Source organism: Gorilla gorilla, chromosome 9 (genome assembly GCF_029281585.2).
Source record: "Gorilla gorilla gorilla isolate KB3781 chromosome 9, NHGRI_mGorGor1-v2.1_pri, whole genome shotgun sequence".
Taxonomy (NCBI): domain Eukaryota; kingdom Metazoa; phylum Chordata; class Mammalia; order Primates; family Hominidae; genus Gorilla; species Gorilla gorilla.
In genome coordinates this window covers 91,356,029-91,383,198 of record NC_073233.2, presented here as the reverse complement: position 1 = coordinate 91,383,198, position 27,170 = coordinate 91,356,029, and the positions used below count along the sequence as shown (strand labels likewise).

At 35.3% G+C, this 27,170-nt stretch overlaps 1 protein-coding gene across 26 annotated transcripts in view; it reads left to right on the top strand.

The window, feature by feature from the left end:
* Positions 1 to 27,170, top strand: part of DLG2 (discs large MAGUK scaffold protein 2) — a 2,193,106-nt gene that overhangs the window by 2,146,421 nt on the left and 19,515 nt on the right. For 17 of the 26 annotated variants that reach the window (XM_055355573.2, XM_055355572.2, XM_055355580.2 and 14 more), the window contains one exon: positions 17,653 to 17,752. In XM_055355573.2, coding sequence (XP_055211548.2) covers positions 17,653 to 17,752 — 100 coding nt within the window. Of the gene's footprint in view, positions 1 to 17,652; positions 17,753 to 18,572; positions 18,619 to 27,170 lie in introns of all 26 variants that reach the window. The other 9 variants (XM_055355576.2, XM_055355574.2, XM_019036748.4 and 6 more) reach the window with 1 other exon arrangement.

The following is a 27,170-nucleotide window of genomic DNA, read 5'->3' as shown; positions in this document are numbered from 1 at the left end:
AATGACTTGTTCAAATTGCACTGGAGAACCAGGTCTCCTCATTCTCAGTCTGATTCTTGGCTCCCTGTGGACATTGGTTGGCTTCACCGGATCCTGAAAGCCATTCTCCCTGCCCAACACTGATCAGTTCGTCGGACTTCCATCTATGGACCCTAGAGCTTTTCCTGCCAGTGCTTTCTCCTATAACCTACTGTGGCCATTGTGGGCTGACAGCCATATTGTGAAGGATTAGGTAGCTCTCTAGGCATTGACAAGAACCTTTGAATTTTAGAAAATATCAAAAAAAAAAGAAAAGAAAAACAGAAAAAAATAGAAATCAAGAAATTAGCAATGTGACCAACAACGTATGTTCTGAGCCCCATTTCTCTATCTAACATATGGGAATTTAAAAATAATTTCAACATGTCCAATTGGTGAGAATAACTTTAAAGTGAGCAAAGTACGGAATAAAGGCTTTTTCTTTTTTACTTAGTTTTGTTTTGCTTTCTGACCCTTTGAGTTGTAGTATAAGCCATAGTATTTTGAAACTTAATGATGAAATCCTATACAATTTTAGGCTTATGAAATAATTAATAGGAGTCACAAAGCTGGCAATTTCCTGTGGAATCTACCACACAGAATGATGCACAAATTGGCAAAGAAAATGACACTTTCAGAATCTATTATTAAATTTTATCATCTCTTGCACTAGTTCCAAACATGAATATCTAAATGAAGACAAAATTACTAAGGGGTCAGTGGAAGCCTTGACACATAGTGGGACATACAGGCATTCAATAAATAAATTTATTAATAAAAGGATAATAATTATAACTTAATTAGTAAATAAAATAAATAAATAAATGAACGAATAACCCCCCTAGCTGACAGTAGCATAAAAGCTCCATCAGCTTTAATGAACCTGAAGAAAGCTGTTTCAGTTTTTTCCAAAAACTGGACCTATGACCCAGTGACCACACAAAGTTTGATGTTTGCAAGGCAGGATGGATGTTGGAAGAAATGTAGCCGTGGTGGATAATACAGTGCAACAACATCATCTTTGGGATTTGATTCTCTGATACTTCTCTCATATTCCCAATTTAAGGTCATGTTCATATCCATGCTGGAATACTTTGAATCCTAGCAAATAAATTAATACTAAACCTAGTCTGCCAAAGCCCTGTGTTCAGAATGACGGCACCTTGTTAGAAGGCTTGCCTAATTACTCTAGGATCCTCCGTCCTAGATACTTACATCCATTTATTCATGCACCAAATATATACTGAACACATGCATAATCCAGACATTGTGCTAGGAACTGGAGCTACAGTACTAAAGAACCTCACAATTCAATGACAGAGATTTCTAAGTTACTAAGGCAAAGTGACAGTGCATGCAAAGTACTGAAGGGGCATGAGGAAGGCAGGATAAGTTCTGCTATGGAGGGGAGTATAGGCAAGCAAGAGGGGACATGTGAGCTAAATATTAAAGAATAGATCATTACTCACCAAGTAGAATAGGGAGCAAGATAGGGAGGTTATTCTACCAGCAAAAGGAATTAAGCAGAGCTCTTGACTGTCGTATTAGTCAGAGTTCTCTGGAGGGACAGAACTAATAGGATATATATCTATATATCTATAGATATAGATATATCCTATATATATATCTATAGATATAGATATATCCTATATATATATATCTATAGATATAGATATATCCTATATATATATATCTATATCTATAGATATATATCTAGGACGGAGGATCCTAGAGTAATTAGGCAAGCCTTCTAACAAGGTGCCGTCATTCTGAACACAGGGCTTTGGCAGACTAGGTTTAGTATTAATTTATTTGCTAGGATTCAAAGTATTCCAGCATGGATATGAACATGACCTTAAACTGGGAATATGAGAGAAGCATCAGAGAATCAAATCCCAAAGATGATGTTGTTGCACTGTATTATCCACCACGGCTACATTTCTTCCAACATCCATCCTGCCTTGCAAACATCAAGGATATATAGGATATATATATATATATCTATATATATAGATATAGATATAGATATATATCCTATTAGTAGAGGAAATATATATATCCTATTAGTAGAGGAAATATATATATATATATGATATTATTCATACAATATATATATATGGGAGTTTATTATGTATTAACTCACAAGATCACAAGATACCCCAATAGGCAGTCTGCAAGCTGAGGAACAAGGAGAGCCAGTCCGAGTTCCAAACAGAAGAACTTTGAGTCTGATGTTCGAGGGCAGGAAGACTTACCTTATAAGGAGGCAATACGGAGAGTGTAGAGGGTGTTGATAGGGAAAAAAAAAAAGCAATCATGATAACATTCTTGGGACCAGTTATTAATTACGAATAAATGGTTGCTGGTGGAAATGTCAATTAGTACAGATTATTTGAAAGCAATTTGGCAGTGTGTCAAAACTTTTAAACTATTCATAATTTTTAACTCAACAATTTAACCTTTAGAAATCTATCCCAAGAAAATAATCCAAAATGCACTGAATGGTATATTCATTGCAATATAGACTACAAAGAAAATGGAAAACAGCAAACAATATAGGAATGTTAAGCCACTGCAGTAAATTCACTTGAAATACTATTTTGTCATTATGTTTATAAGATGGCTTGGTTTGTAGTCTTCTTTTCTCATGATATCTTTGTCAAATTTTGTTATCTAGGTAATACTGGCCTCATAGAATAAGTTGGGAAATGTCTCCTCTTCTATCTTTTAGAAAACTTTGTGAGAATTGGCTTTCATTCTTTTTTAAATGGTGTTTAGTAGAATTCACCAGGAAAGCCATCTAGGCATGGGCTTCTGTGTGGATAATTTTTTAAATCACTAATTCAATCTCTTTACTTGTTATAGGTCTATTCTGCGTTTTAATTTTTTCTTGATTCAATTTTGGTAGTTTGTGTCTTTCTAGGAATTAGTCCATCTTATCTAAGTTAGCTAATTTACTGGCATATAATTGTTCATAGTATTCCTTTTAAATCTTATTTGTGTAAGGTCAATAATAATATCTCTTCTTTTATTCCTAATGTTTGCAATGTAAATCTTTGTTTTCTTGGTCAGTCTAGCTAAGGTTAATCAATTTCATCAATCTTTGCAAAAAAAAAAAATTTTTTTCCCCACTTTGTTTTGTTAATTTTTCTCAATTTTTAAAATTCTCTGTTTCATTAATTTCTGTTCTAATATTTATTATTGTTTTTTTTCTCCTTGCTTTAGGTTTAGTTTGGTCTTACTTTTCCAGTATCTTCAGGTAGAAGATTAGATTATTCCTTTGGATCTTTTTTTAGTATAGACATATATGGCTATAAGTTTTTCTCTAAGTACAGTGTTAGCTACATCCTATAAATTTTGGTATCTTGTGTCTTCATTCTCATTCATCTAAAAGTAGTTTCATTTTCTCTTGTGATTTCTTTTTTGATCCATTGGTTAGTTAGGAGAGTGTTGCTTAATTTCCATACATTTGAGAATTTTCCAAATTCCTTTATGTTACTGAGTTTTAATTTCATTTCATTGTTATATGTTTATTAAAACTGATGCTTCTAAAGATTTTCTAATAATTGGGAAAGTGTGTCTATTACTATTAAAATTGGCTTCTATTTATTGAACTATAGTGTCAGCAACTATGGTGAGAGCTATTAATATGTTATCACATTTAAATACCTAAAACTGAGGCTCAGAGATTAAATAATATTTCTAAAGTCATACAGCCAAATTCCAAAGTCTATGCCCATAACACTTCATTATGTGAAATAGTAAACTTAAAAATCGGAATTAAAATTATATAGAAAAGTATAGTACAACTAAATTTAAACAGGATACATTTTTTTAAAATGAAGAAATAACACTAAGGGATATTTGTATCTCTGTAATAAGATGATAACTTTTTCCTCAATTCCCTTTGAATTTTTTCTAAAACGGGAAGCTTCCATTTGTTAATGGAAAAAAGTTGTTGTTGTTTTTTTTTAATAAATTAAGCTTTTAGTTAGGAAAGGGAGTAAAGGTTAATTGGGAAAAAAGTTAGAAAAGAAAAATTAAATGGTAGATTTTATTGGAGTTATTAATGCTACTGGAAATCTTTAAAAGTTTTCCATTATTGAATTGTGGACAATAGATAGAGCTGAAAATGTGACACTATGAAAAAATGCATACAAGCAAATAGCTAAGCCACCTCATTTTTATTACTAGTAATAAAAGGCAGCTAGAAGTAAATGAGATCATTGAGCATAAGAATTATGAGATTAAATTCATGAAAAAAAGACAAATCTGAGTAACTGCAGAGAAATGCAATAAAAAGAAACTATGTGGGTTTTGTTTTGTTTTTTGTTTTTTGTTTTTTTTTTTTGAGACAAAGTCTCTCTGTGTTGCCCAGGCTGGAGTGCAATGGTGTGATCTCAGCTCACCGCATCCTCCGCCTCTCAGGTTCAAGCAATTCTCCTGTCTCAGCCTCCTGAGTAGCTGGGACTACAGGCACATGCCACCACGCCCAGCTAATTTTTGTATTTTTTGGGGTTTTGCCATATTGATCAGGCTGGTGTCGAATTCCTGAGCTCAGGTGATCCACCTACCTTGGCCTCCCAAAGTGCTGGGATTACAGGCATGAGCCACCACGCCCAGCCGGTATGGCTCTTATTCTTCCATTACTTCTCCCCCCTTTCACCAGATGTTCAGTTATTTTGTTGTGTTTGTTTTGTTTTGCTTTGCCCACATTTTCTCTCCATACTCATAGTAGAAATCATTGCTCAACATTTTGGTTCCTGCATTCATTCAGTGAGTATTGAGTACCTGTCATGCTCTAAATCCCAGAGATACCAAAATGAAAGTAACATGTTACCTGCTATTAGATCATAATGTGATAGGAGAGAAATATATAAAAATAAGTGGCATTCACTGTGACAACATTGGGTAGAACACCTAAGCATAACCTTAAAAATGCTAAGTGTTCGTGAGATGGACGAAGAGAAAAGAGTTTCTAAAACCACCTCCTGAGACAAGATATAGAAAATTAATCTATACATATTTAGGAGACTAGCATGGGCTGGAAATACAGTTTTGGGAGGTGTCATGGTTACAACCATGATAATATATGGATTAGATATCCTTCCTAACTCTTCCACTGATTTGATTTCTACCACCATAGCTTAGTTTTGCCTGTTCTTGGACTTACAGTCATTGGAATTATCTATCTGTACTCTTTTGTGTCTGCCTTCTATAATGCTTTTATGGTTCATCCATGTTGTTTCCTGCATCAGTAGTTCAGTCCTTTTTATTGTTGAGTAGCATTTCACTGTATGAATATACCGCAATGTATTAATTTACCTGTTGATGGATATTAGGGCAGTTTCCAGTTTGAGGTAATTGTGAACAGTCTTGTAAAGATACCTTTTTGTGGACATATGTTTTTCTGTTAGGTAATTTTCTAGGAGTGAATTTCTAAGTCATACATTAGTTATATGATTACATTTACAAGAAGATACCAAACTATTTTTCAGAGTAACTGTATCATGTTGCATTCCCACCAATTTAAATGAGAGTTGTAAGGGCTCCATGTCTTATTAACACTTAGTATTGTCAGTCTTTAATTTTAGCTACTCTGGTGGGTATCAAGTGAACTTTGGCTTTAATTTGCATCTCCCCGATGACTAATGATGTTTTTCATATGCTTTCTAATCACATATATATATCTTATGTTAAATATCCAGTGAAGTCTCTAGCTCATTTTTTATTGGTTTTTCTATTTATTGTTCAATTGTAGGACTTTAAAAATACTTTGAATCAAAAACTTTTCAGATATATATATTGCAAACATTGTTTCCCACTTTGTGACTTGTCTTTTCATTTTTTAAATGACTTCTTTTGAAGAACAGAAATTTTTAACGGGCTGAAGTCCATTTTAACAACTTTTTTATTTATGATTTGTGCTTTTTACATTCTATCCATAAATCTTTGCCTACCTCAAATTATAAGTATATTGTATGTTTTCTTCTGGAAATTGTACAGTTTAAGCCTGTGTGTTTAGATCTGTAATCTATCCCTTAATAATTTTGGTGTTTGGTATGAATTGAGTCAAAGTTTATTCTTTCCCAAGTTGCTCCAGAGCATTTGTTGAAGCAGTTTTAGCTATGGGACATCTAGGTGGGCATGAGTGAGAGGTTGGACTTATGAGAGTGAGGTTCAGGAAAGCAGCCTAATCTGGAAATATTGTTTTGGGGAGAGCCATAGTTATTATAACTATGTTAATAAATGGGTACGACAATTTCTAACCTCACCAATCTTCCTCTTTAATAGCAGCAGACGGAGAATAATATGTCATAAGTACTATGGTATGGGTAAAAACAGGTATATAGAGTTCTGTGACAACTTAGAGAAGGATACTAATTCAACTTCAAGTTGAGAAAATGAGATGACCCTTAAGCTCAGTTTTGAAGATAGAGTACTTCAGCAGGATAAACATGAGGTGGAGTGGAAGGGCAGTCCAAAATTAGATTGTTTTTGTCAATTACAATTCTGAAGTAGATAAACAAAAGCATGGCAAGCACTCACTGTATTCTCTGCTTGATGTCTCAGGTTTTTCTGATAATAGCATGTCATTCTTTGGAGAATACCTCTCTCTATACCTCCCCCACTCCAACAGACACACACATCTACCACGGCGAAGTAATTTTTATGTCCACATAGACCCTGCCCACTGCCACCACTGTCATAATTAGATGACACAGAGCTGAACATCTAATCCGTTCTGAGCACATCAGAGATCTTCCCTGAGATTTTTTAGCTTGAACCCAAAGAGTGCTAGAGTCACTCACTGGTTTAGAAACTATAAGAAAGGGAGCTTAGGATTCAGTGGTAGCTGTGTTTGCCACCATGTAAAAGGGTCTGATCAGTAGGGAGAGAAAAATAAAGCAAACATTCCAGGAGATAGAGTGAGTGTCCTGATTGCATTTGAATCTTCTATTCTAGTTCTTCATGTGGTTTAGCTGCATGTGGCCTATCTCGTTTGGTTGTTCTACAGTTCCTCAGATTTGATGAGATTTTCTAGTATCCTTGCAATAAAATTCCTTTTCTTTATGGTAGTACAGGGCTGCCACATAGTCTGTGCCCTGCTCAACTTCAGGAGACATCCTTTTCAAACATAGGCACTGGTAGGCAGGGAGCTCCACCTAGAAGCCTTTAGAGTTCTCACCTCATCACTAAGGGGTAAGGATGGTGAACTGGGTGTCTCTGCAGTCTGGGGCAAGGTTGACAGGAATCATTTGTTTTAACTAAAAAATCCATACAAATTTGAGGATATTGTGTAAAAAAAAAAAAAAAAGAAATAGGCAGTTCAACCTAAAAAACAGCCATAAACATGGTAGTTGTTCCTTCATCTTGTGGGACGTAGAGTCAGTCACTGTTTCTGAAATAGCCTCAGGTAAGTACCTAAGAGCCCGGCAGAGGAGTAATTTGGGAATAGAGCTAGGACAGCTCCTGCATCCTGGGATGGTGGTGGAGCTGTCATAAACTAAATTTGTGGGTTTACAAGAAATAATCTAGTGTGCCATTTAGTTGAGTGTTTCTGGTTAATATGAAACTTCTATTCAATACTGTTTTTAAAAATGGTAATTGTCAGTACAATTCATTTTGGTTAGTCTATAAATAATTAGGACTTAAAGTGAAACTCAAATAGCAGTTTTATTTGCTTCAGCTCTGAGTTCCTGTAATACCTGCCAGAGCAGCTTGATGATGTGACAGGTCTTTAATCCACAGCGGCCAGGTGGCAGGAGCCACAGTAGGCAGACTCTAATGAGGCAAGATCAGGTCTCTTTAGTTCATAAAACCAGACAAGGATTTATGGTAGACAGTCATAGGAAACATGGGGTTTGAGTACACAGAAACATTCTGCTTTGATACCTTGGCTTTATTGCTTAACACTGGAAAACGTCACATTCTCTTTAGATTGAATATTATTTGTTCAGCTTCTCCAGGTCCTAGTTGACAGTTCTATTATTGTTAAAGTCCCTCCCTAAGAACAGCTCCATACATGATAAATAATTGGTCAACTTGAAAATCCTCCCACTTTTTTACAGATAAGCCAGTTTCTGCATTGATCATTGATTTGTTTATTCACTAGCAGACTTTCTGCCAGGTACTAGGTTAGGGAGATATTGAAAATAATCAGTAAATGAAGTAAAAATAAGCACTTTACTTAAGGAGCTAGTCTACAGTTTAGTAGAAGACAGTCAAGTAAAAGATAAAAAATAGAGAGCAATAAAGGCCAGAATGTGGGGAAACACAAAAGGAGTTGGAGCATGTATTCATTCAACAAATATTTATTGAGTATATACTATATGTACATGTTCTAAGGCACCAGAGAGATGGCAGTGGATGAAAACACATTTCTTATTTTCAGGGAGTTTACATTTCCATGGGGAAAACAGAAAATAAACAAATGTGTATGTAGGCAGATGGTGATAAATGTTAAAAAAGAAAGAAAGGAAGGAAGGAAGAAAGAAAGAAAGAAAGGGAGAAAGAAAGAAAGGGAAAAAGAAAAGACAAAGGAAGGCAAATAGTAATAGGGCCAGCACAATTTTAGATAGGCCTGTCAGAAAAAGCCTCACTGATAAGGGGGAATATGTGAGTAGAACTCTGAACGATGTGAGGAATCAGCCTTCTAAGGGAAGAAGATTACAAGCAGAGGGAACAGCAAGAGCAAAGTCCCTGAATCAAGATTCAAGGAAATCTTGAATTTAAGGATTCAAGGAAAAGCAACAAGGCCAATGTGGCAGGAGGACAGTGAGGCAAAGAAGGCACAGTGGCAGAGGAGATCAAAGTGGTAGCTAGAGCTGGATTATGGAGAGCCTTTCCAGCCATGTTGTACATTTTGGGTTTTATTCTGAATGAGGTGGGAAGTCACTGGAGGATCTCGAGCAGAATGACATGATCTGAATTACAATTTTAAATGATCACCCTGGCTGCTGTAAGGAGAATAAAGTGCAGCAGGAATAGGTGGAAGCAGGAACACCAGCTGAGGTCAATATCATGCTCCAGGCAAGAGATGGTGGTGACTTGGACTGGGGTAGTAGTGGTGGAGATGGTGAGAGGTGGTCAGATTATGGGTGTATTTTAAAGCTGAGAACACAGGATTTATTAACCAATTGGATGTGAGGTGTGAGAGAAAGAGAGGAGTCCCTGCAAGTTTGCAGCCTGGGTAATTGGAAGAGTTAGTTAGAATTTCCCAAGTTGAAGAAGACTGAGGGAGGACCAAGGTTTTTGTTTGCTTGCTTGGTGTTTGTTATTTGCTTGTTGAGGGTTTGTGGAGAAGACCACGTGTTTGGTTTGAAGACTATGTGTTAGATATCTAAGTAAAGATAGTGAGTAGGCAATTAATTGGATATATGAGTCTGGAACTCTGGGAAAGTTTCAAGCTGGAGACAGGGAAAGCTCCTAGCTGGGGAGGGAGGGAGAGAAGACTCAAAAACTGAGTCCAAATACCCCCAATTTTTAAAGACCAGAAAGATGAAGAGGGATCCAGCAAAACAGACTGAGGACAAATGCTATATGGGGTAGGATGACAATGAAAATGTGGAGGTGTACCAGAGTTCAAGGAAGCAAGCGTTTCAGGAAGAAAGAAATGATGAACTATGTCTAATGGGAAGATCAACAGAGTAAGATGAGACCTGAGAATCAACATTTGATTGGGCAACATGAAGTTCATTGGTGATCCTGAATAAAATGGTTTAGATAAGTAGCCAGAAAACTTTTTCTGTAAAGGGCCAGAGAGTAAATATTTTAGGCTTTGCAGGCCATCTGATCTTTGCTGCACATACTCAATTCTGCTGCTGTAGCACTAGTCATAGGTAGTACCTACGGAATGAGCATGGTTATCCTTGAATAAAACCTTATTTACAGAAACACATAGTGGGCTGGATTGGTTCATGGGCCACAGGTCACTGACCTCTGGTGTAGATGATGTTACGATATTTGAAGTGTGATTGAAGTAAGTTCAGAAGGGAAGAGAAGAAGGGATGACTTTGGAGGAGTTTTGCTGTAAGGAGAAGCAGAAAGATCTGAGTGGCGACTGGAGAAGGGTGCAAGATGAGAGAGAAGAGAAGGTCTCTATTTCCTCGGGAGAAATAAGTATGACATCTCAGACAAAGTGATGCTGTAGATGTCTTGGGCCTCAACGTTAAAGAAAACATCCTACTTACTATATGCATTAGAGTCATCGTAAAATCCAGCATATAATTTCAGCTACTCCTTAGCTATACTGGGCTTGGTCTCTATGCCCTTTGGTTACCTGAGCTTTTTACTGGAATTGAGCCTCCCCAACTTAGACTGCTGACTGAGTGATGTGCTTTTATTTAGCATGATCAGTCTTAGAAATAACATAAATGGGGGAAAAATAAAACAGGTTTCATCTGGGATTCCATTTCACAGAACTTAATTAGAATGATTGGCATTTTGTGATTCTGATTTCTTCCTAAGCAAAGAACTCTAAATTGAATTTCATTTTTTGAGATCAAAAGAGGATTAGCTCCCACAGTTTCATAAATAATGAACCCAGTTCTCAGCCTTCACTAGGCTACAAATGATAGTCGTTGGGATTTGATTTTTCCCTACTTTTCTGATCTGCTTCTTTTTCTTATTTCTAGGTACAAGTAGCCCCTTGTGCTTCATGCGAGTTGGAATTGTTTTTATTCCTGGTGTTAGATTTGAAGTAGTAACAAAAAAAAAAAAAAAGAAAAAAAACTATAAAAAGGAAACATTTTTCCTGCTATTAGCTACTTTTATTAAGTATTTTTAAGGCATTGCATTAAGTGCTTTACAATTCATCTTTTTTCTTATCCTTATTATGAAAATTTTTAAACATATAAAAAGTAGAAAAAGTAGAATTATGAATATATTTTACCTGTTACTAAGCTTCAACAATTACCAACTCATGTTGGTATAATCCGCTGAATTGAGAGAAAGTTGTAGAAAATATGACTTTTTATTTTTCTGACTCAGGACTACATATTGCATTCTGTTGGTCCTATTTCCTTATCTCCTTTAATCTAGAATGATTCCTTAGTTTTTATGGTTTTCATGACATTGACATATTTTATAGTTTTCAGGACATTGACATATTTGGCAGAAATACTACAGAAGTGATGTTGTGTACTTCTCAGTGTTTTCCATCAGGAGGCCCATGGTGTCATGTTGTCCCACAATTTGGTGATGCTAATTTTGATCACTTGATTAAGGTGATATTTACCAGATTTTTCCACTATAAAGGTATCTTTTCCCCTCTTTTTAATAATTAAATAATCTGGGAAGAGTTAAATATCCTATTCCCCAACAAACTTTCAACTAATGCTTTAAGCATCCACAGATGATTCTTCCCTAACTTGACTATTATAATGATGATTACAAAATGGTGATTTCCTGACTTTATCCTTCCTTCTATAATTATTAGTCATACTCTAAAGAAGAGCTTTTCTTTTATCCCATTTTTAATTACATAATTTATGTATTTTTGGTAATCAGAGTGAACTCAAATTTTTTTAATTGAATGTGTTATACTTTATTACTGTCGTTATTCATTTTAATATTCAAATTATCCAGGTTTCGTTTGTGTCTTTTCATATGCTACCATTCATTTTAGGTTTTGTTTATTTGTTTTGTGTTTGGTGTCATGTTTATATTTAATAGTGCTTACTTTCTGGCCCCACGAAATGTTTCAGACTCACCTTATACTTTCTCTGCTCCAGCCTTGGAATCAGCCATTTCTCTAAAACATTCTAGGTTCTTTTGTGGAAAATGGCATCCAGAAGACAAAATCTGAGTACTGAATGTGCATTTTGCTGTTAGGGTATCATTACATCTAAGCTCCTTTGATGGATAGAGAAGAAATAACACTTTTTAGAAAATCCTAAGTTTATATCTCATGCCTCTAATTACTGGTCACCATCTTAAGAGTCTTTCTCTCCTTCCTCCATACCACGTTTGTATCTCACCTTTCTTTCACAGTGACAACCCTGGTTCCCAACAACATCCATGTGTTTACTCATTTGTTCAACCTTACAGCACACACCAAATGGTTTCAGAATTGTCATCCCTGTATCACAACCAGCAATAAACCTGTTAAGTGAAGTTTGAGGCTTCTTTACAGATCTACCTTCACAATATACTCAGGGGGTACATAAGTACTACATCCCTCCCATATTAATTTGAAGCAATCCAATGCATCACATTTTTTCAGCTCTTAATATTGCAATATGGCATGACGACCATAATGCCGTTATTACACATAAAAATTGACAATTAGTGGATCAACAAGTATCCAGTATTTTTTCTTAGTGGATCAACAAGTATCCAGTATTTTTTCAGGGCCAAATTGGCTCATAGTATCACAAATGGGTTTGGTTGTTGTAATTGTTGCTTTGTTTTGTTTTATAATTTGTTTGTTTGAATCAAGATCAAAATGAAGTCTATACATTGTAACTGGTTGATCCTTCTCAAAGTTTCTTCTGATCTATATGTTTTCCTGCCATTTTTTATTGGTTTCTTGCAATTTTATATAGATGAAATCAGATAGTTTGTCTTGTAGAGCTTCCCACATTTCGGATTTTGCTGATTGCATTTTTATAGTATGAATTTGAATTACCATGTTTCTCTGTCCTCTTTGTTGCTGTAAACTGGTAGTTCAATCCAGAGGTTTGGTTAGATTCTGATTCATTTGAGGGAGTTTTGTTTTGGGAGTAAATAGAGGTTTTCAAGACTACCTTGTAGTAATATTTTATTCTTTTATCAGAAGGCATGAAACATCTGACTGTCTCTTTGTGATTGTAGCAGCTAGTGATACTCAATGCCTACATCCATTAGTTCATTAGGTTTGCAAAAGTAATCTTTTTTTTAATTAGGCAATGTTATAGACACACATGTATACGTGCATTCACATAGACACATTTCTGTAAGCAGATATATCTCAAGCCAACTCTTATCTTTCCCTTAACCCCTCTTTGTTACATTATTACTTGTTCTTTTACCTCACTTGTTTTCGAAGTTCTCTTTTTATGTGTGTGAAAATAAGATTTGTATAATACAAAGTAGTGGCCCAAATGTACAGTAACAACTTTCCCAGGGGAACACAATTATTTTAGAGGAGAAACAAGGAGAGGAAAATAGCATGTATAGAACAATAAGGAGGTCACAGAAAAGACGTATCTGAGCTCAGTATAAATTTAAACCTAAATTCTGCCCAGAGAACACTCGTATTACTAAGATGACATTTTAGAACTATGAAACTTTTTTTTAAAGCTTGAGAAATAAGAACAGGAAGATGAGGAGAAAAAGTAAAACATGTCCCTAGTTTTAAGGTTTTCTGGATGAGAAAGATAAAATATGTCAAGATTCACTCATGTGTGTTTAAAAACATGAGATTTGAGTAGGAAAATAATTTTAGTTTTTTGTTTTGTTTCCTTCTTTCATGAAGCATGTATTTTATCTTAAGCCAGTTCACCAATGCCATTACATCTCAGGGTCAGGCTGGGCAATTTCATGCCATTTGACCTAACAACCTGGAGACTTCTGAGTAATAGTGACTCCTAGTATGGGTGTTCTAATGTCTGTCACAACATGAAAGGTATTCATTTAACAGAGACAAAACAAAATCAGATAAACAAAAGACATGTAGATCTAATTGATTGCAAGGGTTGGAATGAGTGGCTTACTCTCATTCAATTAAAGATAAAAATTATTTACACCAAATAAAATTAGAAACCTGCTACAGTTGTTTCTTCTCAGTCCATACTGTGAGACTGGGGAGAGGGTCCTTTTTTAAAAAGAAATGGCTTTATATAATTCACATAGTATACAATTCACTCACAGTATACAACTCAATGTTTTCTAGTATATTCATAGAGTTATGCCACCATCACTGCAATCTAATTGTATAACATTTTATCTCCCCTAAAAAAAACCTTGGCTGCCACTTCCCAATCTCTGTGCCCACTATCCCCAGCCCTAAGCAACCACAATTTACCTTTGTTTCCACAGATTTGCCAGTTAATGGGCAATTACCTTTTAATTGCCATTCATGGCCTGTCACACTTAAATTCTTTCCTTTTTTACATTATCATAAAAAGAAAAATTGAAGAAAGTCAAAAAATATGAATGAATATCACAAAAATAGTAACAGGATAACCAAAATGATGTTGTTGAATCCAATAGCATCTGATGATTTAAATAAATAATCTTCAAGCATCAAGCTGTGGGAAGAACACACTGTGATATCACTTAAGAGAGTCAAGCACTAATAATTTTAAATATAAACTTGAAGCAGGCTTAAGTTGCAGAAACTTGTCATGCTCTTAAAAACAGTGATATTTGCAACCAGGAATATTTGCAAATTCAATTTCTGACTTCTCTGCTCACCAATTGTGTGACTCTGGGGCAAGTAATAGAAGATTTATACACTTCAGATTCCTCTTCTGTAATATGGGAATAATGATGGTACTAACTTCATGAAGTTAGCATGGAGATTAACTCATGTAGAGCTTTTGGAACCAAATGTGGCACATAAGTGCTCAATAAATGTTAGTTGTTTTATCATCTTTAATAGTTAGTCAGAACTCAACATTTTAGGTCAAATTCCAAAATAGAATTCTTAGATTTGCCAGCTTGCCCCATGCCACATTTGATTGGTATTTTCAAAGTCTCTATTTAAAGACGTTTCCTGCTATGAAAGCAATGGATCTAGAGCTAAGATACTGTCACTAGAGAGACAAAGAATATCATTGATCAAGTATAATTGAGAATAGAGCTGTAAATCAGCCATCAGTTGCTTCAGAACAATGTGTTCTACAAATAGTAGAATTGCTAATTTATTATTCTCACCTAGCACTCGTGTAACAGATTTTCATTTTCTATATTAGAAGAAAAAAAATTACAGCAGCAAAAAAGCTTATATAATGGTATTACACATGTCTAATAAAAAAATAAAGAATACTGTTAAAGCATTATAAACCACATATAGTCTCTTATAGTTGAAATGTTTAGCTAAGATCCTTAACTTGTGACTTTTAAGTCTGTGAATGTGAACTGAAATTGTGATTTGGTTTTTTTGTCCACAAATGTAAGGAAATGTAACCACCAATACTTCCATTCCCTTCTCTTTAATTCCAATCTGAAATGGTTTTTGCTAATAAGACTGACATGTTAGATACTTTTATTCTTAAAGTATTATTGTGTATTTTCTGTTCTTTTGAAAAGTGTGATGCTTAGTAGTATTATGTCCCAATCAGATGATTCATGATACACAACATTTTCATACTTGGGAAATGTTAACACATTATAGTCCTTGCTTTGAAACATAAAAGAATTAATCACAGATAACACATTTTCATATTCCGTTGACCCTTGAGACCATTTAAATGATGTGGCTTGCATGCAGCCCCATTTTGGGCCCTCAAAGCCTTCTACATTGACCCTCTCTGTCTACATTTTCACCCCAGGCTTTACTTCTCTTGGCATTGTTTTGTATTTGCATGAAAGTGTGTAATTTTTTTTTTGCATGACAAGTCATTGGTGATGTTGAAGTTAAATGTCTAACATACCTTGCAGTATCACATGCCATTAATTCTTACTTGATTTTTTTTCTTTTATTTTCAGTTACTGGAGTTTAAATATGCTTGAAATGTAAAAGTGGCATGAAACTGGAGTGATGCAAGAATATTTAGTATTCTTTTAAGGACTATCATTTTTAACTGGGAAAATTTGGGGGCAGTTCTCAACCTTGTTTTTGGACACCAACCCTAAATTACAATTGATGATAAAACTATATTGAACATAGGTGCTGTCAGCAGAGTAATAAATTCTGAAGTGATACCTCTTTTCCCTCTGAGAATGTAATTTTAGTACTTGAATGTAAAGTATATGTCCCCTAATTTCAGAAATTATTATTTGGTTCATTATTTTTCATAAAACCTTATTAATGGACATACAATTGAGCTCTACTACTTTGCTGAAAGTTTCTACTACCTAAAATAGTAATGAATTACTTACCGAGTGACAGCACCAACATTTCAGTACTTTAATGTTTCCTAAATGAACATGGTTGCCAAAATGGATATTTGATATGGGAATGTATGAGTATATAAAGAAGATGAGTTATTTATACCATTTTTGTCAAGCTTCAAATCCATAAGGGCACAGGACTCATTCCCAGCAATGGGACAAAAGCACACATCCAAATGAGTGTCCTTTCCTTCTAAGTGGTCACCTTGCTGCTCTACATTTATTCCTAACAGCTTCCATTGCCAAAAATGTTTTTGAATACCTGTTTTCAAATTATCTTCAGAGTCTTTGGCACCTTCATTTCAATAGCTGTGTGGTAACAAATCTTGATCCTTGGGGAGTGATTTTAATTTTTTCAGCAGCTGAAAGACCGAAAGACCCTCAGAGCCAAATCAGCCAAACAAGGGTAGTAGTCAATCTGATGAAACATATTTTTTAATGATATATGAATATGAAATTAGTAAGACCTGCATGGCCAATAACTTATAAAATGACTGTCAACACATTTCCCAAAGAGAAACGCCACAAAACATTTGCATAAGAACATCAGCACTGGAATTAATGGAATTTTCTTAGGGAGTCTTCTAGGCAAGCACATGATATCCACTTGAATGAATAAATTCTAATGCCTGTATCATATTATGTATCTATGTGTTATTTTTAATTCAGCCTCATTTAAGCTAATGGAATAGTTAAAAATTTTAAAGACAGTCATTCTTACTTTTTTTTTTACCTGATCAGAATCTAGAGTGACTGCCATTTTTCCTTTGATAAGTTAATATCAAGTTAATACCCCTTTAGCAGCAATTTTAACAGATTTTGGTTGATTGCCTCATGGCTGTCACCAACTAGCTCTGTGATATCAGTATAGGACACAACTTCTCTGTGCCTCTGGCTCCTTGTCTACAAAATGAGGGCTTGGGGCTAAATTATTGTTAAAAATCTCTTTTGAATAAAAATGTTATATTCTAATGATTATATATTCATGCGTAAGTCTATAATTATATCATAAATCTACATACTTCTTTGTGCAGTTTTAATTAAAACTAAACCAAAGTAACTCAAATTCAAATTATTTTAAAAGACATCAAGACACTAAGAAGAAAACCAGTTTCTCCAATAAAGTGTTTTCTACCTGATGGTGATAAGACATTTGTATAGCACTTTATGTTTACATTGTCTTTTGTGAGTCTCACAACGTAAGAGCTGCTATCATTGTCCTCATTTTGCAGATGAATATACTGAGGTTCAGAGACATTCAATTCCCTTTCTAAGGTGATGAACTAGCAAGACATAGAGCCAGCACAAAAAATTCTGGGTCTTCTCCTTCTAATTTAAGACTCTTTCCCTCCATCACCATTTATCTGTAACCAGTCTTTTGCTTAGGAGACAACTTTTCCAAGGTGCCACCATTCAGAATTTATACTCCTTGAAAATAAAATCGACCTTTAGAACTCTCTGGCACCACTTTAGAATTATCCACTTGCGTCACTACAGCTCTCTGTGCTTTTACAAACTAGTTGTTTTGTCAGCATGAGTGTGACAACAATTAGACGTCCCCTGTTTTTGCCCCATGCCTTTTCTCCTTCACAGTCATTCAATGACAAGCGTAAAAAGAGCTTCATCTTTTCACGAAAATTCCCATTCTACAAGAACAAGGAGCAGAGTGAGCAGGAAACCAGTGATCCTGAACGTAAGTAGATTCTGAAAGATAATGTCACATGCAACATAAGAGAAAAAAAATTCACAGGCAACACGCAGGATGTAGGCTCTCCCACGCCACACACCTAGGCAAACAACACAGCAGGCAGGCAGGGCAGGTCTACTACTGTGACCAGTGTCTGACTACAGTCTGGATCCCTCCTTTCACATGGCTCTTCTTTGCAGAAGGCATTGGAGAGAGACTTGCCAAGACTGGGACTTGCACCCAACCAACATTTATCTTTGACCAGGACTGGGTCTGGTTTGCCTTTTCTATCATGCAACCCTCTAAGTCTTGAGACAAATTATTTTCTGAGAAGAAATACTGGATTCCATTGGCACATATGTTTTTTGGAATGTTAGGAACAATTAAATTATCTTTATTGATTACTAGCACATTTGCTCACTCTTTCCCTCCCCCAAAACACTAAACACTTTCTGAGCACTGGGCTTGTAATGGTGGATATCATTTAGAATTTGCTATGAAATTTGGAGAAGTGTATTCCTTAAGTGGGGCATTTCTGTGGCAACGTGATTGACCATGGTCAAAAAATTGGCATTTGCTGAATTTTTTTTCTTACAATCTTTTGTTTAACCCTTGAGTTGCTCTGCAAATCAGAAATTTCCTTCTTGAATCTCAGCTCAAGGAGTTTGGGGTGAAAGTTTTTTTAAAAGAAGAGAGAATGGGATCCAGACTGTTAAGGCAGCACGGTCTGTCATGGTAGTATTCATTTCAACTCCACTGACTTCTTCCTTCCTCTTCCGTGGCTGTTCTTCCTCTCTCATTGCTCTCTCTGGGGACTTCCATGCAGGACATCCCCGGATTAGGTGACGACGGTTATGGAACAAAGACTCTGAGTAAGTTTCCAGGAATGGTCACTGTAACTTTTCTTTTCTTTTCCTTTCCTTTTGAGTTTGGCTTTTGTTCCTTTTCCTGAGGGCCTTTCACTCCTAGCATGCACAAGATACGAGTTTTATTTGTTACCTAGCTGTGAATGCTCCTACAAAGTAACTTTCGATCGTTTTGTTCTGCATGTCAGCATTTAAAAGCAAAATGTATCAGGCACTCTAACTTCTGTTGCAGTTAACACCATCCCTTTCTGACCATGTGATATTATCAACATGGTCCTGATGCCCACCATAGCATCACTTGCTCTGCCGCTTAATACCTCCAAAGAGCAAGAAACCATGTTGAAAGAAAGGGTGAGCTAAGTGTTCTAGAACAGCAAAATAGAAATGTACTTTATGTTCTTTCTTCTGCCTTTTCACATGGAAATATTTAATGACCTTGTCAAATCTCATAATTGGGTTGTACTTTGCTGTTAGTAAAGGAGCTGTTTTGTAGTCAAAAGGAACATGCATTCTCTAAAAGCAAATTTTAAGCTACTTGATCTTCCATGAGTATTTATTTATTTGTTATTAACTTTGATTTTTTTTCTGACTTGCGGTGATCCTGCTTGAAATGTTTAAAGTTTGGATATGTAATAATATGCCTATCAGTGATTTATTAGCTACATTACAAAATCAGGTCTTCACTTTATAGCATAGAGTGAAAAATAAAATATATTAAGGCTTTACATTTTCTAATTGTTCATGTATTTAGTCTGTATCTGATTGCACTAAGCAATTAAAAAATAATTATCCTGTGTCTTAATATACTACATTATGATTTTTCCTCTTTAATAACTAACCCCATTGTGTAGGCACCAATGAAATGAGAACAGAGTTTTGTGTCTTTTGCAACTGTATCACATGTTTAATTTTTTTTGTTTTGTTGTTTTAAATTAACAGCTATGGGCAATATTTTTAGAAGCTGTTTATTTGTATAAAACAAAATTGCATTGAACTGGACTTTGTTTTCAAGGGCTCTTTCTATAACCCTGAGTATTGATACTCCTCATAATTCAAATTGTTCATTTGGAGAGTTTTTAAAAGATATTTATATTTTTAAAAATCTGATCAAGAGTACTGATCTTAAAGATGAAAACTTTATTTTTGAGTTACTATATGGAATATGATAGAAAATTTTTCCTGAATTAGTGGCTGAAGTTTAAATATTGATTTCAGCATTATCTGGACAGCATCAAGCACCACCAGAGAGAATTTGTAAACTTTCAATTTCAGAGGGAAAAGAAACATCTTAATATATTGTTAATAATAAATATCACTAAAAAGTAGTGGCTTTTGGAGTGTCAAAAATAGGACACCATTACAATCCAGAATATGCAAATGTTTGTTTGCTCTTTAAAAATTGAACAAATTTAAAAAGTAAAACTTCGCAACAACAACAAAAAGCCCTGTCTTACCCAATTCAAGGCACTTAAGATAATAATCTCCATGAAATGCACTATTATTGATTATGTGCCTTGACTTTCATTTTAGTAACAGAAAACAGATTTGCACAGGTTCATCCACACTTCTTTCCTTATTGCCTCTTTGCACTTGCAAAACATGTGCCCAGATTAGTAATGCAGTTCTGATCAGAGACCAACACAAAGAGAAATGATTTGTGTGAATTTAACCCATGCTTTGGTTTTCATTAGTTTCATGCTTTAAAACTACTCTATCCAATTGGCAAGAATGTATGATATCAAAGCACTTTTTTATTGTTAGAGAATAATTTTATATATTATTTTTCTCTTTCTAAAAATGTATAACTATTGTCACTTTTTAAAAAACTGAAGTTATTTATAGTGAGTTTCAGAAATCAAATAGTCACATGTTCTTCATTTAATTAAAGTAATATACAAATAAGTTCATAGACTGATGAGTGTATCATCTATAACTTAATAAGCAGTATGGATGAGCGAAAATGATTTTAGAAATAAGAGCTCAAATTCTAGCATATAACCAACACATGCCTGTTAAGTTAGGTGAACTATGTATGAAAAAACAATTTGGAGTATTGCTGTGCAAGCAAGTCCTTCAGCATGAATTTTAAAAAAACATACTTCAGCCAGAACCTGTACCATGTATCAGGCCATTTATCTCCTGCCTGTTCCATGCCACTAGTATTCAATAGCTATCCAAGCAAGAATCCTAAAATAAAAACAAGGAACTATTGAGCTGATTCATAAAATATTATTCAGTGACTCACATCTTCCTCAAAGATTTTCAGCTCACTCACTGAAGCAGAAAAGATCTTCAAGAATTCCTTTTCATCCTGGGAATGTGTTTAGGAACTATTTAAATAGAAATAAAATTCAAGGGATTCCAGTGATCAATTAGCAATTTGAGCAGCGTTCCAGCAAAATTCTTAAAGGCTAAAATTGAGAAATAAAAAAGCCTGCAAGAAAACACTGCCTACACACCCAAAGCTTCTGAATTTATAGTCAAGAAAACACACACTCAGTCAAGACATACTAGTCATTGTCACATAAATCTTGAAAGTCAGAGGTATATGAATGGGTCATAGTATTTTTCTAATCGCCTAAATTGACATTATGCATTTTTTGTAATTAAAGATACTTTCTTCATTTGCTAAAAAAGAAGAAACAGCAATCAAGCAGCAGGTTCCTGTAAAATGGAGATAAAGTTTTCATCTTCTTTATCTTATCTGAGTTTTCTTAATGCAGCCTCCTCTGCGGCTTTTACTTGCCTTTCGCTCACATTTCTGGTAGCCTTGCATGAGTGTATTCCTTTCCGTTCTGGCTGCTCTTCAATGCTTGGTATCTCTTTAATTTGCTGTGCTGTTCTTGCAGAACATGTTTCTTCTAATGCCAGCGATAGCGAAAGTAGCTACCGTAAGTTACTGCTTTGGTTTGCGGTTATTTTCTTTGCAATTGCCCCATTGCCTGTGGTGGTCATTTCAGATTTCTGTTGTTGTTTTTCAATTGCTACCTTTTATCATCTGTATTCAAAGCAAATGGCTTGAAATGAAATCACTGGATGTGGAAAAATAAAAAAGACACTAGAGCCATCAGTGCACCCTTATGTGATTTGTGCAAGTAGTAGTGGTCTTGCTAATAAACAATTCCAACCTCAGTTGGTTGTGACTCAGTGATTCAATTCTCACAGAGAAGGTGTGTAAAAAGTTCAACGTGGTGGATTTTTACATTGTAACCCCCAAAATAATTGAAACTCTCAGCAGGAGGTGGAAAATCATCATGGTATTGTTTTCCTTCTTATTTTGCCATTTCCTTTCTGTTCTTGGCTCCCCTTTATAGGAAAAGCATTTATAAATAAAGTGTTCCTTTAAAATCAGGTGTGAATCTTTTACATCACTTTCTCTTTGATTAATCTTTTAAGATAGGATACTATGACATTTCTAACTTTACTTTTTTGATAATTGGGGAACTGATGGAAGAGTTTCATCCTCTAATGTTGAAGGAACTTAATTTTTTTAAATGTGACCAAGTCTTCTTAGATCAGAAAACTTAGCTGAAAAGGTAGGTAACTATTTAAAAGTTATTTCTGGTCTTTGTTTGGTCACCTCAAGCCATTTGCTTAGTGTATGAAACTATCCACCAAACACCAATCACATCCTTTTGATCAGTCCTCATGGTTTTTTACCACCTACTTACTTACTGGTTTTTGGTGACTAACATAGATACATATTTTTACTAGGATTCTTATGATTTCTATGAGATTAATTTATATTCCTTAGTGAAATGGGTTACCCAAAAAGCACACCTAATACCTGTGACCCACAGATGCTAAGGCAGAAATTGGTGTTGTCTTTTGTTTGAATGAGTATTATATTAATTGAAAACTAGAATTGTTTGAGGTTCCCCCCCCCGCCCCCAGTTATAGCATGGTACTTTACAAAACCATGCCTTTTTGAGGTGGAAGGCCAAATAGTAGTACAACACATAATTTGGATTTTTAAGAAAGGCTTTGGAAAATCAGAGGGGTGGCAAGTAGGAGCAGCAGCACAAAAGTGGAAAGATGGCAGATGGAGGTAGGCTCGGAGAAGGAAGATGTAGACCAAGGAATAAAATGAAAAAAATTGTAATGAGATACCCTTGGTCAATCAAACATTAGCTTGATATAGAAACCACCTAATTTTCTTATTGATGAAAGTTTTATTGATTGATAGAAGAAATTCCATCAATTCTTGTTGATGGAAGAATTCAGAAGGTTCTTGTTATCAACATGGTAACATGTCAACATTTTTACATTCTTTTTATACTTTTATAATTTTATTATTATCCTAATTTCAGAAAAGAAAAATGCCTCTCCCCTTTTTCATTTTATTTTAAACCAAGAAACTAAGCCAAGAAGAATTGACCAAAGCTTGTGTTAATAACACCTAAGCTGCCCTCAATTTAGTATGTAGAAAAATATAACTTATTTTCTGGGTTCCAGGAAGACCAATGACACTAGTTTCCTTGATGTTCAGTTTTCAATTTTCAAGTGTTGTGCTTCCATCCAGTAGACACAGGTATCGAAAAAGAAAGCATCATGCTTTATCTTTCAGTTCTTTTAATGAAAAATATATACTATACAAGAACTACCTTTTCTTATAAAAATCACATTTTTATAGAGTATTTTAAAGGCTTCTCTTCTCTGTTTCAGAGGTGGGAATATTTTTCCCAGAATTATTAAGTTATAAAAACTGGCCCAAGACTTTCAACTACTTGGCAGATTTTTAGAGTGATGTTCTAAGATGACATCAATAATTATTTTTACTCTAAATACTAGTTGCACATAAATGTTTATTGAATGAATAAAGGAAACACTTGCAGGCATCTCAAATTATCTATGAGAAGAGAGAAGAGTTGGAACTGGATTCTATGACATTAGTAGGGCAAATATGGAATCTAATTATCTCTATTGGCTTGAGTCTCATCCAAGGTTACAGAAGGCCAGCCACTCAGTTTGTTTTCTTTACAAATGAACAAAAGTAAGAAGAGTCTTTATCACAGCTCAGAGGAGAGAAATGACATGTATTCCTCCAGAATGGAAATAGGAAGAATTCCAGAGGAATGTTTATTTATTCATTTGGTACCTACTATACATGAGGTCCTCTTCTTGGATACCATGAGACCCATTGTGAATATCAACTAACTCTAGATCTCAGCACACATAATAGTAGGAGAGAGATATAAATAAATGAAAAGTGCACAAAGTGTGACAGGTACTAAGATAGATTGATGTCTGGCTCAAGAATAGTGGGAGCATAAGAGGTAGTTTCAGAGAGGAAGTAGCTTTGAGCTGAGCTTTGGAAAGATGAGGAACTTGCTAGCTAGACAAGATGAGGAAGGAACTTCCCAGAAAGAGCACTGCCATGAAAAAAGACACAGAGGTTTGGAACAAATATATTTTCCAGAAGGTACCAACTTTGAAGTCAAAATAGGCTGCATTTTTCTAATGAATTCCTGGCTTTTGCTGTAATTATGACTAAAAATAGTATAAACAAATACAAAAAAAAAACCCCCTCTTTTCACCAATATCCAGGTGTTGTATTTCACTGTTATACTTTACCATTCCATATCCACTCTGGGGACAAAATGGCTAAATAATTGTAATAATTCAGAGTTAGTTAGAAACAAAGACCTAGGCCCTTGTGTTTCACAATCCATTGTGTTTCACAGTCTGGAGTACACCATTCACACTGTATCCTGGAGTTACACATCGTGGCAACCTTACTTCAAAGTCTTACATGTTTCCTGAGGTATGCCACACACACACATAGATACACACAAACATCAATTTCTAATAAATAGTTCAGATCTTTGCATCATCTCAAGCATTATAAAATAGGTTTTCCAACTATATTTAGCACCAGCTAAAATTGCAGCTGATAAAGTGTACATTGTCTAATTGTGCAAAACACCACCTCAAAACTATCTTAATTATAGGCTAATTCTAGATTTCTGCCAATAAAGTAGTAAAATTCAGCCTTGTATTTTTGGCTGTTCTGTATAATACGTTACAGTCACCCATGTATTAGGAGGTGGTAAATACTAGGCAAGTATATTGAGGACTATGCAAGCTTCTAAAGCTGAAGACATGCTTTCCTCAAAGCTCAGTAAAGCTCTTTACATCATCATGGATGTGTGCAAGCTGATAATTATCCTTCCAACCCATTAGTGCTCACCAGTTAAGTAGGATTTTCAAAACAAGGATCTTGAAGAACTGATCTGAGTGAAACTAACGTGTTGAGATTAGGAGACCCAAAACTTCTCCACTGGAGTCAGTCAAAATGGTGCATATTCTTCACCTTACTCTATTATTCTCAACTATTGCCCTTAGATGTCTTTACTCCTTTAGACTTTATAAAGCAGTTTTTCATTACATCTATTATCTCATTTAATTTCTGCAACAAAACTATTTATTAGACATGTTTTACATTAATAGCCCCATTTCCATATGAGGAAGCCGAAGCTCCAAGAGGCTGCCTGCCTTACTAAAGTAGTGGCACTGCAAATCCAACCAAGACCTCTTAATTCTGAATCCTATTCATTTTTTACTCTTCCCTGTAGTTTGTAATCCAAGCCTGACATTTTACCTAGTAACTTTCAACCATTTCATACTACCTATAAAGTTAATACAAACAACAACATTTATATAACATTATGCACCAAGTCTGATTTTAAGGACTGTACGTATATTAAGTTCATCTTCTGAACATCCTATGGAGACAATTTGCCATGAATTTTCTATATGACCTTAAACAAATTACTTAAAGTCTTTGAGACTCAGTTCTCTCCTATGTAAAATGAGTAGCTTGAATTAGAATAGAAATGGCAAATAAATTTTAATCAAGGTTCAAACTCGAACCAATTGGCAGTAGCTGCCTGAAGAGTTGTAAAGAAAAGTATTCTAAGGCCATGTTGAGGCTCAGCAGTAATCCCGGCAATGATCAGTTTGTGATGCCTGTCAAGGTCACAGAGAGTAATAGTGTGTGGTATGTACTTGCCATCTATGAAGCACATGAACCCTAAGCCCTTTCTTAGCACTAGCATTCTATGACTCTAAGAACCTAATTAGTTCTTAAAAATCATCATATGCAGGCACTAAAAACTAAATTTTGAGCATTAAACGTACTGCCACTGGTCTTCAACTCCATCATCTCTGTTTTCTAGTTTCCAGGAATTCCTAAAGAACGGCAATTTGCTTTTCTCTAGCATAAAGGTTACTAGGGTCTCTCATTGTGACTGGCTTCCAGTTTAAACACATAGTGTTTTGTGGCGACTGTGACAAAACCCTCTGCCAAGTCTCTGGCAGCTGCTGACATCCACACACAGCTCTGTGCTGCTCTCCCACTTTCAGCCATACAGTTGCCAAAACAAAACCAAGAAATAGTTTGTACCTTTTTGTCAGCTGTTATTTTGAAGTGCCAACCCCTCCTAAGCAGAAAATAGAAAAACTCTTAAGGATGACTATTTTATGGGGATGACACAACAGCAAAAGAAAAAGAAAGAAAGAAAGAGAGAGAGAAAAGAAAAGAAAAGAAAAGAAAAAAAGAAGAGAGAAAAGAAAAGAGACAGAACTTGTGTTTAGAGGCAGAGTATCTGACGGCCTCTTAATAACCCCGACCTGGTTTCAGCCCCTATCTCTCTCTTCAATTTTTTCTTCATTTGTAAGCTTTACCTCAACACCCACCCACCCTGCCCCACAGAGAATTCTGCTTCTCTCACTGTTTCAAGACAGTGCAATATACTCCACAAGAGTTGAAAAAGGTGCAGTATTAAATCTTGACTCCACTACTTACTAGCTGAGGAAATCAGGGCTCATTAACATCTCTGAGCCTCAGCTTCTTCATCTGTAAAATGGGGATCATCAGAGTACCTACCTCAAGCAATGCCTGTGAGACATAAAAGCCAGTGGGTATGAAAGCCCCTCAAGGCCTGCAAAGTGCCACAAAGACATAAATTTTCTCTCCTTCATCACAGTGGCTTTTTCTCTTTCCCTTTGTCTCTTCCCCATTACCCATAGGGCTTTTCATTCTTGGACATGGAAGTAAAAATTAGTTTAAGATGCTGAATTCACAGCAATTATGTCATGCCCACCTCCACGGGTTTCCCCACAGGCTTCCTGGGTATTACACAGTACCTGATTGCCACAAGGTCTTGAGAATTGGGGTGGCCCGAACATAAGGGATGCTGCCATTGCTGTCTACCAACACTACTGCTCTGAACCAGAACCAGAACCAGTGCCTTTCATACAAAAGTAAACCAAGAAGTGATGGATAGACAGAGATAGAGAACTCTTGAACAAAATTAATCAAAGCTATGCTTTGCCCTAGTTTTCTGAATCACAATCATACACACTGACATCAAATATCTTATTAAAGATTTGCCTTTAGAACGTTCCATCAGAATGATTTGCAAAGCCATTGGGAAGAGATTTTTATGGGAACGTGATGTGCTCTATTTATTTAGATAAAACCATGCTTTCCAAAGTTAAATGACCATATTGACAGAAACACAAAATAGAACCTACCGTTGGCCTCATCACTCATC